The 16,135-nt window shown below is 38.6% G+C and overlaps 1 protein-coding gene across 1 annotated transcript in view; it reads right to left on the reverse strand.

Annotated features, from left to right (window-relative positions):
* The window catches only part of LOC118975235 (tubulin-specific chaperone cofactor E-like protein), a 200,603-nt gene that overhangs the window by 23,230 nt on the left and 161,238 nt on the right, over positions 1 to 16,135 (reverse strand). The window contains exons 20-21 of the mRNA XM_037029070.1: positions 2,783 to 3,166; positions 380 to 666 (exon numbers count right to left, since the gene is read on the reverse strand). Of these exons, the coding sequence (XP_036884965.1) occupies positions 380 to 666; positions 2,783 to 3,166 (671 nt within the window). The remainder of the gene's footprint in view (positions 1 to 379; positions 667 to 2,782; positions 3,167 to 16,135) is intronic.

The following is a 16,135-nucleotide window of genomic DNA, read 5'->3' on the forward strand; positions in this document are numbered from 1 at the left end:
CACTGGTGAGGAAGGGGCAGCCCTTTTTCTCCCAAGTCTCTCTGAATCTCACTGCAGCAGGAGTGCTCTGCTGCACAGCTGGCGAAGGCTTCCGTTTTCAGCCTGGGCAGACCCTCCAGTTCCACCTTGGCTGTCTAGCTGAGGGTTGAATGACATGAAAATTTAGAGTTATACTACCTAAGCCCAGTTCCTTCCTCCAGCATTCTAGAAATTGCTGAGGCCTTCGATGCATCTCTTTGTATCATGAAAACTGCATAGACATTTGGCTCAGCTCTTTGCAGGCGAGAAAAATGATGCTATGGAAAGTGCATTTTTTATGAATGCCCTCTGTGGAAGTGGGAGGATTTGGGCCAGTGAGTTGAATAGTTAGAATTCTCACCTCTTCTGCATGCCATTGGTTTTCCAGCTCTGGGCCAGCACCACACTGCTCACCACTGGCTTTCCCCGCAAGGTCACATAATCATCAGTTAAATCCCCATTGAAGTTGCCACAGAGGCCACACACTTTGTTCTGCAACCTCTCACTGATGCTGATTTTTATGACATTGAAACCATTGTAGTGTATCTGGATGTCGGGGCTAGTGTCAATCACCAGGAAGCCCTCGCTGCTGTAGATTCTGGTTGCCAACCCGGTTATAAATGGGACGTTCACTTGTGTGCCATTCACCTATCGAAGGAAATAAAAGTAAATAATCTTACAGCAGAGATTGGCAAATATTGCCTGTAATAGTGGCCAAATATGGCCAGAGTAAATATTTTATGATCTCTATTGCTACCCAACTCTAAACTCATGACAGGAAGGCAGCCCATAGACACTATGTCACTAAATGAGTGAGGCTGTGTTCCAATAAAGTTTTATTTACCAAAGCAGGCAGCAAGTAAATTTGGCTAAATCTTATAGTTTGCTGACCACTGCTCCAGAATTCAAGGACACTCACTCATCTACTATCTACTGTTCCCCTAAAAGAAGGAAAATATTAAAGCAGAGAGGTAAGAAAACATAAAAAACTATAGCCCACAAGCTGGGTTTGTTGTTTCTGTTTTTTCTGTATAAAACTTTCCCAAGCAGAACCCAATTACTGAAAATGAAATCCAATCCTGTGCTGAAGAGAGTCTAACATGGTTGAAATGAATCTGAAGATTATTGCTATGTTTATTGTTTTCTTTCTTATAAAGTTCAAACAGGACGTCCACCCCAGAGATCCTATAGGCATAGTATTTTCTGCATTGGTCGTTTTCCCGCTCTACAACAGTTTCTTTTCTTAGCCCTTAGGACAGAACAGAACATGCTTCTCTGATACTTACAAAATAGTTTTCTTTTTTCACCCGCAGATTATTAGTAAACTTTATTTCTTAAAAAATCAGAAGCCTTTTAAAAATATGATTCTTTACTATTTTGGTAGCTTGGGCTATTTTATTCAGCAACGATGGCAATTTTGGTGTGGTAGGTGGTCATTTTCACTTTGTAGCTCCTGGATTCTGGACCAATACAGTTGTGTCTATGTGGGCCAATTTGCAAAAGAAATTGGGATGTCAAAAATAGTAGAAGCTTTCACTGAAGTTAAAAGCCAGTATTATTATTCAAACTCTTTCTTTTAAGCTTGAAAAATACTGCCAGTCTTTTGCCTAAGCTATTTGATGGATACTGAGTTATCTGATGACAGTTCAAATAAAGATATACTCAGCCCTGATTGGTGTGACTCAGTGATTGAGCACTGGCCTGCAAACCAAAGGATCACGGTTTTGATTCCCAGTCAGAGCACATGCCTGCAACCCGGGCCAGGTCCCCATTATGGGGGTGTGCAAGAGGCAACCACACATTGAAGTTTCTGTCCCTCTCTTTCTCCCTTCCCCCCTGTCAAAAAATAAATAAAATCCTTTTAAAAAAAGGTATAGTTAATGAGCCAATGATGGGAAGCAAGTACACAGAATAACACTGAATTAAAAAAAATATGTGAATGTGTATGCCCTGGCTCTCTCCCTCCCTAGCTATAATCCGAGCACTGAGATGTGACTCCACTCTTCAGATTTACTTGTTATGAGCAGCCTTGCTTAACTGAGAGGCTAGGAGTCCCTGTCAATGGTTCAGAGCATATTACCTTCTGAAATGGAGGTGGGAGGTGGGTGGAGACTCATTTATTTGGTTATATACACATCTAAGATTCATAAGAAACCAGGTAGCTGTCCAAAGGAAAAGTCAGTCTATGAGAAATTCACCATACTTAGTCCCTGTTTTCTTTCTTTTGATATGTCATCAGGCCACCCTCTAACAGTGGAGGATGCTCCATCAGGTTTGTACTTGGGTAGCTGTTTTGTTTTTTTTTTTTAGGCACATGCTTGCCTTCTCTCAGCTTCTAGAAAAGATGGCACAGATAAAAGAGCATGTCTTGGTATACAGGTGGGCAGAGCCAAGAATAATTTTAAAGGCTCATTAAAACAAATTAGATGTGTTTTGGAAATTGATCCAGAGTAGAATCTGACTTATACTACCACTTCACCACCTGAAGTTTTATTAACATCCAATGCCATCATTGTGGTCCTAAGACATTGTACCTTTCTTCAAGCCTTTGGTATTGTCAGCAAAGGACTAAAGGGGACCCATTCTTACACTTGTAGCATCTTTACACTTACATTCTGTAAATTTGGTTATCTGGGCATGGTACATACATAGCAACAGCCTATTGTCCTCAAACTTGGTTTTCTTGGAAAACCACAATAAACACTCCCCTGGCCATGCCTCGTTCCCAGGCACGCTTCTTAAGAATCAACGACAGGCTTGTCACCTTGACAGTGTTCCGGTCATTGATGAGAATCTGCTCCTCATTAATGTAGAAATAAACGGGCGAAATGATAGTGAGGTTAGGAGATGACCACTTGTCAAAGTTAATGATGAGCTGGAAGGAGATGTCTGGCAGCTTCTGGCAGATGGTGGAGAGCACGAAGGCACAATTCGCTGGGAAGCGGAGGAAGGCACCATCGAATGTGCGGAAGACACCGCCGCCAGCCGCCAAACAGTAGGAGGTCCTGGTACTGAAGCAGCCGCGCACCCCGTTCCGAAGGGCGCACTCCTCGTCGGACTTGCACTGGCGCGGGTCACACTGGATCAGGTTGCGCCGGAAACAACGGCAGCGCCGGGTGCAGTCACTGTTCCAGAACAGCTGCTTGGGCTGGAAGAGAGGTGCCATTTGCATTGAGGCAGGGTTGGGGACGCCAAGCCCAGTCCATTTGGACCCTTTGATGGCTGGGCTAACCTTTCTTTACTGGGGCAGAAATTGGCAACAGGGAGCACTAGGAAGGCTGCTTTAATTCAAATGTTACATTAGTTCCATGTAATCAAATGCCAAATAATATGTAATTTAGTGTTTACTGGTTTCAAACAAAAGTTTGGGCATCCTTACAGCTGGATTGTAGAACTGATCACAGCTAACGTAAGTGTTAAAGGAACTAGGTGAAAAGGAAATATATTTGGTAAAAATTTATTCTAATAAGTACCAGTTCTACTTCAAGAATGATATTTAAATTCATTCAAGAATAATAAAGCAATAACAACGGACTCTTCAAATCTTAAATATGTAAAAAGAAAGTGATAACCAAACTTTATGATGAACCACTTCAAAATTTCAGAATATTCAACACCCCAAGCTTTTTTCATGTAGCTAGGCTACTTCTAATTTATTTCTATTGCAAGTACCTCCATTTCTAAGTGTCCTGCAGTAAAAGATCTAAAAATAGTGAGTTTTCTGTGAAAGGAAAGCTTCGGGATCAGATCAACTGACTTTCAGTCCAGCCTGGGCACACTCTCTGGGCCACCCCCAGGAGCGCTGCTTACCCCCCAGACCACATGCTTGCTATCCCTGAATCGAAGATAATGACATCTTGCAGGACAATTCCTAATTCCAGTCCAAATGGAAGAGTAGGTAAATGCTGTGCTCAGCATTTCCCATGACCACATCAAAATTACATCTAAATTACAGAACAATCAATCATCCTTGAGAACCACCTGAAGACTAACTCAGTAGAAGTCCTATAACTAAAACTAAAGAAAAGCTATGTTGAGACTGGAAGGAGGGCACAAACATGGAAAGGGCTGGCTCCACACTGCAGTGGTTACAAAGCAGGAGGGATATCTCAGCTGTGGAGGTCCTGTTTGTAAGGGCCATTTGAGGCTCTTCTGCCCAGAGCGCCAGTGTCAGGAGGAGGAGCCTCCACAATGCCTGGCTGTGAGAATTAGCTAGGATTCCACCTGGATGAGAGAGAAGGCCACTGGAGTCCCAGGAACTCCTGTTAAAGGGCAGGAGCACAGCATAGCCTCACTTCCTCAAGAAAAACTCACTCTAAGCTCTAGTGAAAGGACAGCAGCTTGAACGGCATGTGGGACATACAGGAAGGAACTGAACTGTCCTGCTTCCAGGCAAGGGCAAGGGCTAGAGGGGCAACTGTCCCTGGTACTAAAGTACCTGTAGGTGCCATTGTTCCTTTGTTGAGCATTCCCCTCCAAACAGCTGGCAAGTTTAGCCAGGCATCAAAATTTAGTCTATGTTAACACTGATGAGCTAAATTTAGTCTATGTGTAGTCTAAGTTTAGCCAGGCATCAAAATTTAGTCTATGTTAACTCTAATGAGCTAACACTGCTCATTTAGCACACCCTGGTAATTCCCTGAGATTCCACCCCACTTTAAGGATGCCCCAGGACCAACATACCAGTGGCCAGTTTCAGATCATATTAGAGTACCACCTAATAGCTCAACCAAGGACACACACCTTAACAGGAACTAGAACACTGCTAAAGTGAATCCTACACAATAGTTTGTCTGGTGTTGTAATAGCCAGTCCTCACAGGAGGTCAAGCTGTAGGGTTAATCCCATTCAATGATGGGCCAACAGCAGTAAAGTGTCAACTACAGCAGGAAAGCACACATGACACACCCAAGGAACACCATGGACTAGCCAGCTCAGGGACTTGCACTATTGAGCCCCACAAGAAACCTATTACATCAGGACACTCTACCAAGACTGGGAAATGAAGCAAATCTACCTGATATGCAAAAACAAACATAGGGAGGCTGACAAAATAAGAAGACAGAAAATGTCCCAAATGAAAGAACAGGACAAAACTCCAGAAAAAGAACTAAATGAAATAAATGGAGGCAAGCAAACTACCAGATACAGAGTTGAAAACACCGGTTACAAGGAATTTAATGAACTTAGAAACATAATATATGTACTGAGTGAAACTTGTAAAAGGAAATAAAAACCATAAAAAAGAACCATCAGAAGTAAAGAATACAATAACAGAAATTAAGAATACTTTTAGTTTTCTGAGGAAATCCCATGCTATTTTATACAGCGGCTGCATCAGTCTGCAATCCCACCAACAGTGCACTAGGGTTCCCTTTTCTCCACAACTTGTTACCAGCACTTGTTTGTTGATTTGTTTATGATGGCCATTCTGACTGGTGTGAAGCGGTATCTCATTGTGGTTTTAATTTGCATCTCTCTGATGGCTAGTGATGCCAAGAATCCTTTCATATGTTTCTGGGTCTTCTGTATGTCCTCCTCGGAGAAGTGTCTGTTCAAGTCCTTTGCCCATTTTTTAGATTGGGTTGTTTGTCTTCCTGGAGTGGAGTTGTGTGAGTTCTTTATATATTTTGGAGGTCAAACCCTTGTCTGAAGTATCGCTGGCACATATATTTTCCCATACAGTTGGTTCTCTTTTCATTTTACTGCTGTTTTCTTTAGCCATGCAGAAGCTTTTTATTTTGATGAACTCCTACTTTTTATTCTTTCCTTTGTGTCCCTTTCCTCAGAAAACTAAAAATGGAACTGCCTTTTGATCCAGCAATACTACTGCTGAGATTATACCCTAAGAATCCTGAAACACCAATTCAAAAGAACCTATGCACCCCAGTGTTTATAGTAGCACAATTTACAATAGCCAAGTGCTAGGAAGCAACCTAAATTTTCACCAGTAAATGAGTGGATAAGAAAGCTATGGTACATTTACAGAATGGAATATTATGCAGCACAAAGAAAAAAAGGAGCCCCTTCCCTTGGTGACAGCATGGATAGAACTAGAGAGCATGATGCTAAGTGAAATAATCCAGGCAGTGAAAGACAAATACCTTATGATCTCACTTATAAGTGGAACCTAATCAAGAAAACAAATAGGCAAACAAAATATAAAGAGAAACCTTGAATTAAAGAAAAAATTGACAGTAGCCAGAAGGGATGGGGGAGAGGGATAATGGGGGGAAATAGGGGAAGGTTCATCAAGGAACATGTATAAAGGACATGTGGACAAAGCCAAAGAGGATAGGTTGGTGGGTGGAAGGCTGAAATGGGTGGGGCAGGAGACTGAGGTGGGGTGAAAATGGAGACAACTATATTTGAACAATAATAAAAAAGAAAAATTAAAGAAAATAAGATAAAAATAAAAAAAGAAATTAAGAATATATTACATGGAATAAACAGCAGATTATAGAAGAAGTGGAGGATCAGATCAGCTATCTAAAAGATAAGCAAGTGGAAACACTAAGTAAAACAGAAATAAAAGAAAAGAAGTAAGAAAATGAGGATAGTTTAAGCAACCTCTAGGACAATATTTGCATCATACAAGCCCAGAAAGTGCAGAAAGTCCAAAACAAGATGAACCCAAAGGGGCCCACACCAAGAGGCATATAATTAAAGTGCTAAATGTTAAAAACTAAGAGAAACTTAAAAAGAGCAAGGGAAAAGCAGTTAGTTACCTACAAGGGGCTCCAATAAGACTATCAACTGATATCTCAACAGAAGCTTTGTAGGCCAGAAGAGAGTGGCACAAAATGTTCAACATGATAAAACCAGACCCACAATCAAGATTACCCAGCAAGGCTATGATTTAGAATTGATAGGATAGATAAAGAACTTTCCAGACCAGAAAGAGCTAAAGGTGTTCATCACCACCAAACCAGTATTACAATAAATGTTAAAGGAACTTCTCTAAGGAAAAGAAAAAAAATGTGAGTAAGAAACTATTGCAAAGAAGAAACTCTCACAAGGTTAAACACATATTAAAGTAGTGAATTGATCAACTGTAAAGCTAGTACTGAGGGTAAAATGCAATACTAAGGAAATCATGTGTGATTATAATAGTAAATTAAAAGGTACACAGAAACACACACACACAAAAGGAAGTAATAATAATTATAAAACTAAAAACATGGAGGTGAGTAAAAAGGTAATAATTTCAGAATGTGTTGAAGCTTAAGCAACCATTTGGTTAAAATAAATGGCTATAAACATAACGGTATATATGAAGCACAGGTAACCACACACCAAATATCAAGGAGTAAAGAGAAAATAATCCAAATCCAAGACAACAGAAAGTCATCAACATACAAGAGAAGAGCACAAGAGAACAAGAAAGAAAAGAGAAAATAAATATATCATAAAACATTTTATAAAATGGCAATAACTATAAGCTATTTATAATTACTTTAAATGAAAATGAACTAAATGCTCCAATCAAAGACAATGAGTGGCTAAACTGATAATAATACAAGGCCTGAACATATGATACCTACATAGACCCCTACCTTCAGATTGAAAAACCCAGTCTGGAAGTAAAGAGATAAAAAAATATGTCATGCAAATGGAAGCAACATAAAAAAGCAGGGATACCAATACTTAGACAAAGTACATTTCAAAGGATTAGCAAGAGAAAATGGAAGACATGTCCTAATGATAAGGATCAATAAAACAAAAGGATGTAATTTTGGTAAACATTTGCATACTCAATGTAGGCATACCAATATACATAAAGCAAACAATGATGAACATAAAGGAAGAGAATTGACAGTAAAACAGTCACAGTAGGAGACTTTAACATCCCATTGACATCAGTGGATAGGTTTTCCAGACAGAAAATTGACAAGGAAAAAAGGCCTTAAATGGCACATTAGACCAGATGGATTTCATTGAAAGGTTTAGAACATTTTAGTCCAAGGCAGCAGATTACACATTTTTTCAAGTGCACATAAAATATTTTCCAGAACAAACCACAAGTTAGGCCACAATACATTAATTTGAGAAGACTGAAATCATATCAAGCATTTTCCCTACCCAAAGTGGTATGAAATTAGAAATCAATGACAATTAAAAACTGGAAAACACACAAATACATGGAGGCTAAATAACATGTTATTAAACCATAAGTGGGTTAACAATGAGGTCAAGGAAGAAATCAAAAGATACCTTGAGACACATGAAAATGGAAACACAACAATTGAAAAATTAACAGGGAAGCAATTCTAAGAGGGAAATTCAAGCATTAGAGGCCTACCTCAAGAAGGGAGAAAGATTTCAAATAAAAAATCTAAACTTAACACCAAAAGGAAACAGAGAAAGAACAACAAACAAAGTCCAAAGTGAGCTGAAGAAAGGAAATCATAAAGACCAGAGTGAAAATAAACAAAATAGAGTGTAAAGAAACAATACCAAAAAAATCAATGAAACCAAGAGCTTGTTCTTTGAAAAGAAACAAAAGACACAAACCTTTAACCAGACTCTTCAGGAAAAAAGAGGACCCAAATAAATAATATAAATCAAAGAAGAGAAGTAACAACTGAGAACACAGAAATACAAAGGATTGTAGAAAATATTATGAACAGCTGTATGCCAACAAATTGGATGAGCTGAAAGAAATGGATAGATTGCTATGACCATACAATCTTCCAAAACTGAATAAAGAAGAAACAGAGAATCTGAACAGCCCAAGTACAACTAATGAAGTTGAAGCAGTAACTAAAACAAATAAACAAACAACAACAACAAACTACCAAGAAACAGGTGGCTTCTGCCCCAGGTGGCTTCCCAGGTGAATTTTACCAAAGAGTCAAATAATAACTAACACCTATCCTCCTCAGACTACTCTAAAAAATTCAAGAGGAGGAAAGAAAGACTCCCAAAAGCATTTTATAAGGCCAGCATTATTTTAACTTTAAAACAAGATAAAGACACTACCATGAAAGAAAACTACAGGCCAATATCCATGATAAACATAGATGCAAAATCCATTAACAAAATACTAGCAAACAAAATTCAGCAATACATTATAAAGATCATACACAATGATTTATTCCTGGGATTCAGGGTTGGTGCAATATCCACAAATCAATACACTGCATAAACAAAATGAAGAATAAAAGCATATGATCATATCAACAGATGCATATAAAGCATTTGACAAAATGCTGCACCCATTTATAATAAAAACTCTTAGCACAGTGGAAATAAGGGGACCATACCTCAATATAACAAAAGCCATAGATGACAAACCCATAGCTAACAGCATACTTAAGAAGAAAAAAGTAATACTGTTTTTCTAAAGAGTGGGATCAAGATAGGAATACCCTCTGTAGCCACTCTTATTCAACATAGTACTGGAAGTCCTAGCCACAACTATCAGATGAGAAGAAAATATAAAATATAACTGTTACTTCTTCCTTTCCATACACATTGGAAAGGAAGAAGTAACAGTTATTTTCAGAAAACATTATACTGTACATAGAGAACCTTAAAGATTTCACCAGAAAACTATAAGAATTGATCAATGGATTGAGTAAAACAGCAGGATGTAAAATAAATATTCAGAAATTGGTTACATTTTTATACACCAATAATGAACTATCAGAAAGGGAAACTCAGAAATGGGATGAGATATTTACCAGTGATACATCCAATAAGAGGTTAATATCCAAAATTTATTTTTAAAATACATGCAACTCAACACCAAGAAAAGAAGCAATCCAATTAAAAAATGGGCAGAGGGCCTGAGTAGACACTTCTCCAAAGAAGATATACAAATGACCAATAGACATTTGAAAGGATATCCAACATCACTAATCATTAGAGTAATACAAATTAAAACCAAAATAAGATATCACTGCACACCTGTCAGAATGGCTATCATCAAAAGATCAACAAACAAGTTTGCTGATGAGGATGTGGAGAAAAGAGAACCCTTGTGCACACTTGGTGGGAATGCAGATTGGTGCAGCCAATATGGAAAACCTTATGAAGATTCCTCAGAAAGTTAGAAACAAGACTGCCTTATGACCCAGTGATTCCAGCCTAGGTATATAGTTTAAAGAATTCAATCACTAATTTGAAAGAATATGTGCACCCCTATGTTCATTGCAGTATTATTTACAATAGCCAAGATATGGCAGCAACCCAAGTGCCCAAGAAAATATTATGAACAGCTGTATGCCAACAAATTGGATGAGCTGACAATCCTTTGTATTTCTGTGTTCTCAGTTGTTACTTCTCTTCTTTGATTTATATTATTTATTTGGGTCCTCTTTTTTCCTGAAGAGTCTGGTTAAAGGTTTGTGTCTTTTGTTTCTTTTCAAAGAACAAGTTCTTGGTTTCATTGATTTTTTGATATTGTTTCTTTACACTCTATTGAATGATTTTTATTCATTCAATGGATAAATAAATGAAAGAGTGGTTGTACTTATATACAGTGGAATATTACTTGCCCATGAAGAATAAAATCTTACTATTTGTGACAGCATGGATGGACTTAAAGGGTATCATGCTAAGTGAAATATGTCAGGCAGAGAAAGACAATTACCATGTAATTTCACTTATATGTGGAAGCTAAAAAAAATCAGTGAACAAATAAAGCAGAAAAAAAAACCCTCATAGATATAGAGAACAAAGTGATAGTTGCCAGATGGAAGGGTTGTTGTGGGGCCAGGTGAAAAATGCTAAAGCATTCAGAAATACAAATTGGCAGTTATAAAATAGCCACAGGGGTATAAATTACAGCATAAGGAAAATAGTAAAAAATACTGTAATGTCTATATATGGTGTCAGGGGGGTAAAAAACTTATTGAGAGATCACCTTGTAAGTTATATAAATGTCTAAGCACTATGCCACACATCTGAAAGTAATATAATATTGAATGTCAACCATAATTAATTTCCTTTTTAAATTTACAAAAATATCTTGTAGGGCCATTGTTATGATTAAATTAAACATGCTATATGATGAGGATTTATATCATGGTATATAATATAACCAACAAAAGTTATCCCCAGGAGGTGACAGCTTTTATTTTGCACTCTCCCCTAACAAGCTACATTCTGTAGATAAAATTTTATTTGATAGTGTTAGTGCTCTTCATCTTGCCTTTTTTTTAGACTAAGAATTCCAAGGGACTGTTGGAAATCGCTGATTCTCCAAGTGGGGTGTGGTCCCATCAAGCAGACTATGACAGAGACACTGGGCACTCAGTACACTAACTCAATTTATCAAAACAGTGCTATTCAGAGATGCTTAAATTGCACAAGTAGGCCTATGCTTTTTTCTGGTCACTGTTTTCTGCTTTAACTATAAACTACTGAAATCCTGGTTATTAACTACAGATAGGACTCAGATTTAAGGGTAAGTATATACAGGATGAAATCTTCTAAGATAATTTTCCTCAATCCAATATGCTTCAAGATGCCACTGCTAATAACTTTAATCCTCAAAATGAAGTAGTTCCTGGAACCAAGTTTTCTCTCCTTCCAGACCTGAAAAATATTCCGTATGCCAGAAATCTCAGATTTGCAGAATAATTGAGTGGATGGTCTGAGCTCTTTAGGATGAGAAACAGACATTACATGGGTGAGAAGAAAAAAATAACCTGATGTATGTGGATATGATAAAGGGTACATACCTTATCCCACAGGGGAATTGATCAAGAAACTATACCCACAGTACTGTGACTGGCTCCAATACTGCTTTCTTTACCTAATTAGACACAACAACAGCTGGGTGATTATTCTTCATGCGAATGTGTAGATGAGCTCTCTTTTTATTTCCAGAGAAATTTGTTGTATAAAAAAGCCCCCAAGTTTGTTTGAATTGTGGCAAGTAGATATGAGTTATTTGTTTGGAGAGTTAGAAAATATATGCTATTGTCAATACCCACTGGCTTCCTGGTGAAAAGCAAATAGTAATGTTTACAGCACTAATGGTTACCAAAAGTTGTAATGTGCCTTTTCTGAGAGTTCTAGGGGCTTTTATCTGCATCATTTCATTAACACACCTGGATATTTTATTTACAAAATGCTTCTTAGGAGAACAACAACAATAATAGCAGCTAACCAATTATTAAACTACTAGGGGCCATGTACTAGGCAAGGCATCTGGCAGGGATTATTTATATAATAACATTACTGAGTTGGTACTACTGGTTGCATTTCCTAGATAGGGCAACTGAAATTCAGAGAAATGACACAGGTTGTTAGTGTTACACCACAAGCCATGTTTAGCCAGGACCAAACCAACTCTCACTCCCTTGTGCCCTAGATGTCCAGGGTCTCTGTTGAGGGTGCATGATGCCCTTGCTAGAGGGCCACACTTCATTGAGCCTCTGGACCAAGGAGCAGAGACAGGGAAGCACCTTTTCACTTTGGAGCCTTGCTATTTCTTCTCCCAGACTGTGAGAAAATGGAGTTTATTTTTGAATATTATTATCTACCCCACATGTTCTTTTCTTTTCAAATGATCACTATTTCTAAGGGCTAACTTCAAAACCCACCTCTTCCAAGAGGTTTGCTTTGGTTAGTTCTAATACTTAACTGTACTTCTCCTGTCTTTCCAATATAACATTTAAACAAATTTCCCACTGAGAGTGAAATTGAGAATAATTTCAAAATTTATTGTCTTTTACTTATTTTCAAAGTAAAATCAACTTAGCTGTTCTTGAACTAATCAATGCATCTTTACAAAAAGGAGATAATATTTATGTTTGCCCAGTTTATTTCTAATTCAGACATTTTAATTCAATTTTTAATGCCACTATATTTTTCATTCAAAATTGATTAATTCTGTGGGGTATTATTTTTCACTGTTATGTTATTTTGTAATTGTCTTTTTGTTCTTTAAGATGCATTAATTTACTTCTCTAGAATAGATTTTTAAGTTCCTTAAGTCAGGGAACATGCTTTATCATCCCCCAAAATACCATTAGCACACTGATCTGCAAATAGCAGATACTCAATATTTGCTGTCGTTAACTGTCTGCTCACCAATATAAGGTACTGCTGTTGTTTGGAGAGAATGGGCTTAAGACAGAGCCATGGGCTAAATGCCTCCTCCAAGCAAGGCCTTTTTCACTGAATATGAAGAATTTACATAGGTGAAGATGGCAGCATAGGTGAATGCAGTACTTATGTCCTCCCATAACCACATCAAAATTACAAATAAACTATAGAAAACCATCATTCATAACTGCCTAAAATCTAGCTGAACAGAAGTGCTATAACTAAGGATACACAGAAGAAGTCACATGGAGACTGGTAGGAAGGGTGAAGAGGCAGAACGGGCTGCTCCCACACCCATGTGTGGCAGATAAGAATTAGGAGGGATGTCTCAGCTCCAAGGTACCATAAAAAAATAAGGAGTCCAAGCCCCACACCAGGCCACCAGCCCAGGGTTTTAGTGCCAGGAAGAGAAGTTCCGTAATTCCTGGCTGTAAAAACCAGTGGAGATTGTGGCTGAGTGAGACAGAGGGCTTCTGGAGTCCCAGAAAGTTCCTCTTAAAGGGCCCACACAGACTTACTAAGACTTACTCCGCCTGAGCTCCAGCACTGAGGCAGCAGTGTGAAAAATGCTAGGAATACATAGGGAGGAATAATTGTTGGGCATGAGGGCAAGAGTTGTTGGGGCAGCTCTCTCTCAAACAGAAGTGCTGGCAGAGACCATGTTCTTTTGTTTAGCCTTCCCCACCGGAGTCAGCAGGCAGGTGTCATATATGAGACTCCATCACTCTGGCTCTCTCTGCTCATTCTTCCCTAGTGATTCCTAGAGATCCCACCCCACCTAACTTGCAGGCCCACCCAAGCTCTTTCTAGTGACCTTCCCCTATGAGTGGCCTGTCTTGACGCTTGCCTCAGACTTTCCTAAATTCTCTCAAACAAGCAACATCTAACCTCAGCATGCCACGTACCTCTTGAAAAGTGGCTCCAGGTTCAGCACTACCAGCAGCCAGTTATGGTTCACAGCTTGGCCTCTTCTGGGAACCTCCAAGCCCAGGAAATGTAGCAGACATCTACAGATAGCTTTGTTGCTCATGACGGGTGGCTCCAGGAAGAATATAGGCAGTGTTTGACCCTGGACTGCACTTCCTAGGAGGCCCCAGAGTCAGCACATCCAATGGACAGCTTTGAACCACACTGAAGCACCACCACCCAACCACTTCCACAAGAGACACACTCAATGGATATACTCAGAATACACTAGAGCCATGTACTGCTCTGAGAGTGGGCCTCTGCACAGCTGATCCTCCAAAATGGTTGATGTTCACAGCCAGTCTTGGCAGCTAATTGACCTGGGTGTAAATCACTCACATGGACATGCCAACAGCTATCAAGGCTCCTCTGTTACAGGAGAGTGAATACAGCCCATGTGGAGGGGTGCACCTGGAGTGCCCTGCTTGTGTGATCAGAGAGACTGTGCCACTGGACCCTACAGGACTCCTGTTACATGAGGCTACCCTAACAAGACTAAAGACATAGCAGATCTACATAAAATATAGAAACAAACACAGGGAAGCAGCCAGAATAAGGAGATAAAGAAACATGTATCACATGAAAGAACAAAAAAACAAAAAAAAAAAGAACTAAACAAAATGGCAGTCTGCTAGGTTTACTGGTTATAGGGATGTTCAATGAACTTAGGGGAAGACTAGATGAACTTAGTGATAACCTCAATAAAGAGATAGGAAACATGAAAAGTACCAGTCAGAAGTGAAGAATACACTAACTGAAGTGAAGAGTATATTACAGGGAACCAACAGTAGAGTAGACAAAGCAGAGGATCCAATCAGAGATTTGGAAGATAAAGAAGCAGAAAATACCTAGTCAGAACAGTAAAAAGAAAAATACCCCCCAAAGTGAGGATACTTAAGGAGCCCCTGGGACAACTTCAAGCATACCAACATTCACATCATAGGGGTGCAAGAAGAAGGAAAAAGAGAACAAGAAATTGAAAACCTATGTGAAAAAATAGTGGCTAAAAACTCCCCTCACCTGGTGTAAGAAGTTGATGTACAAGTCCAGGAAGCATAGAGAATCCCAAGCAAGATGAACACAAAGAGGCTCACACCAAGACACATCATAATTATACAGCCGAAGGTTAAGGACAAAGAATCTTAAAAGCAGAAAGAGAAAAGCAGTTAGTTACCTATAAGGAAGTTCCCATAAGATTGTTAGCTGATTTCTCAACAGAAACTTTGCAGACTAGAAGGGAGTGGCAAGAAATATTCAGTGATAAAAAGTAAGTACCTATAACCAAGAATACTCTACCCAGCAAAGCTATCATTCAAAATCAAAGGACATATAAAGAGCTTCCCAGACAAGCAAAAGCTAAAGGTATTCATAATCACAAAACCGGTACTACTGGTTAAAGTATTTTTAAGGAGAAGGAAACAAAGATAAAAATATGAATAATAAAATGGCAGTAAATACATATCTATCAACAACTGAATCTACAAATACAAAATAAACAAACAAGCAGAACAGAAACACACTCAGAAATACAAAGATTTTGATGGTTGCGAGATAGCAGGGGCTTGGTAGGTGGGTAAAAAAGGTTAAGTGATAAAGAAATACAAATTGGTAGCTACAGAATATTCACAGGATGGAAAGTACAGCATATGGAATATAGTAAATAATATTGCGGTAACTATGTATGGTGTCAGATGGGTACAAGATTTATTGGGATGATGACTTAATGAGTTATATAATGTCTGATTACTGGGTTGCACACCTAAAATTAATATAATCATGTATGTCAACTGTAATTGAAAAATAAAAAGTTTTTAAAGTCAAAATAAATAAATGAATCACTGAATGAGTAAACAAAATTTATAAAGTGCAAAATTGATTTAGTGAGCAAATATGTTTTACTAAGTGATACCCACAAAGGACATCTTCATTAGCTCGCTATTTAAGCCACTACACATAGAGAACCATAGGGTAGGTTGTGGGAGCATAGCATTAAGCACTCTATATAGAAATCTCTGGGGACAGTACCAGAGTGACAGATGGCACATGCTTTCACTTACTCCCATAGAGCTTTAATAGTCTCCCAGCCTCA

The sequence above is a fragment of the Sturnira hondurensis genome, unplaced genomic scaffold (assembly GCF_014824575.4).
Source record: "Sturnira hondurensis isolate 20B ecotype Veracruz unplaced genomic scaffold, ASM1482457v3 Scaffold0020184, whole genome shotgun sequence".
Taxonomy (NCBI): Eukaryota; Metazoa; Chordata; class Mammalia; order Chiroptera; family Phyllostomidae; genus Sturnira; species Sturnira hondurensis.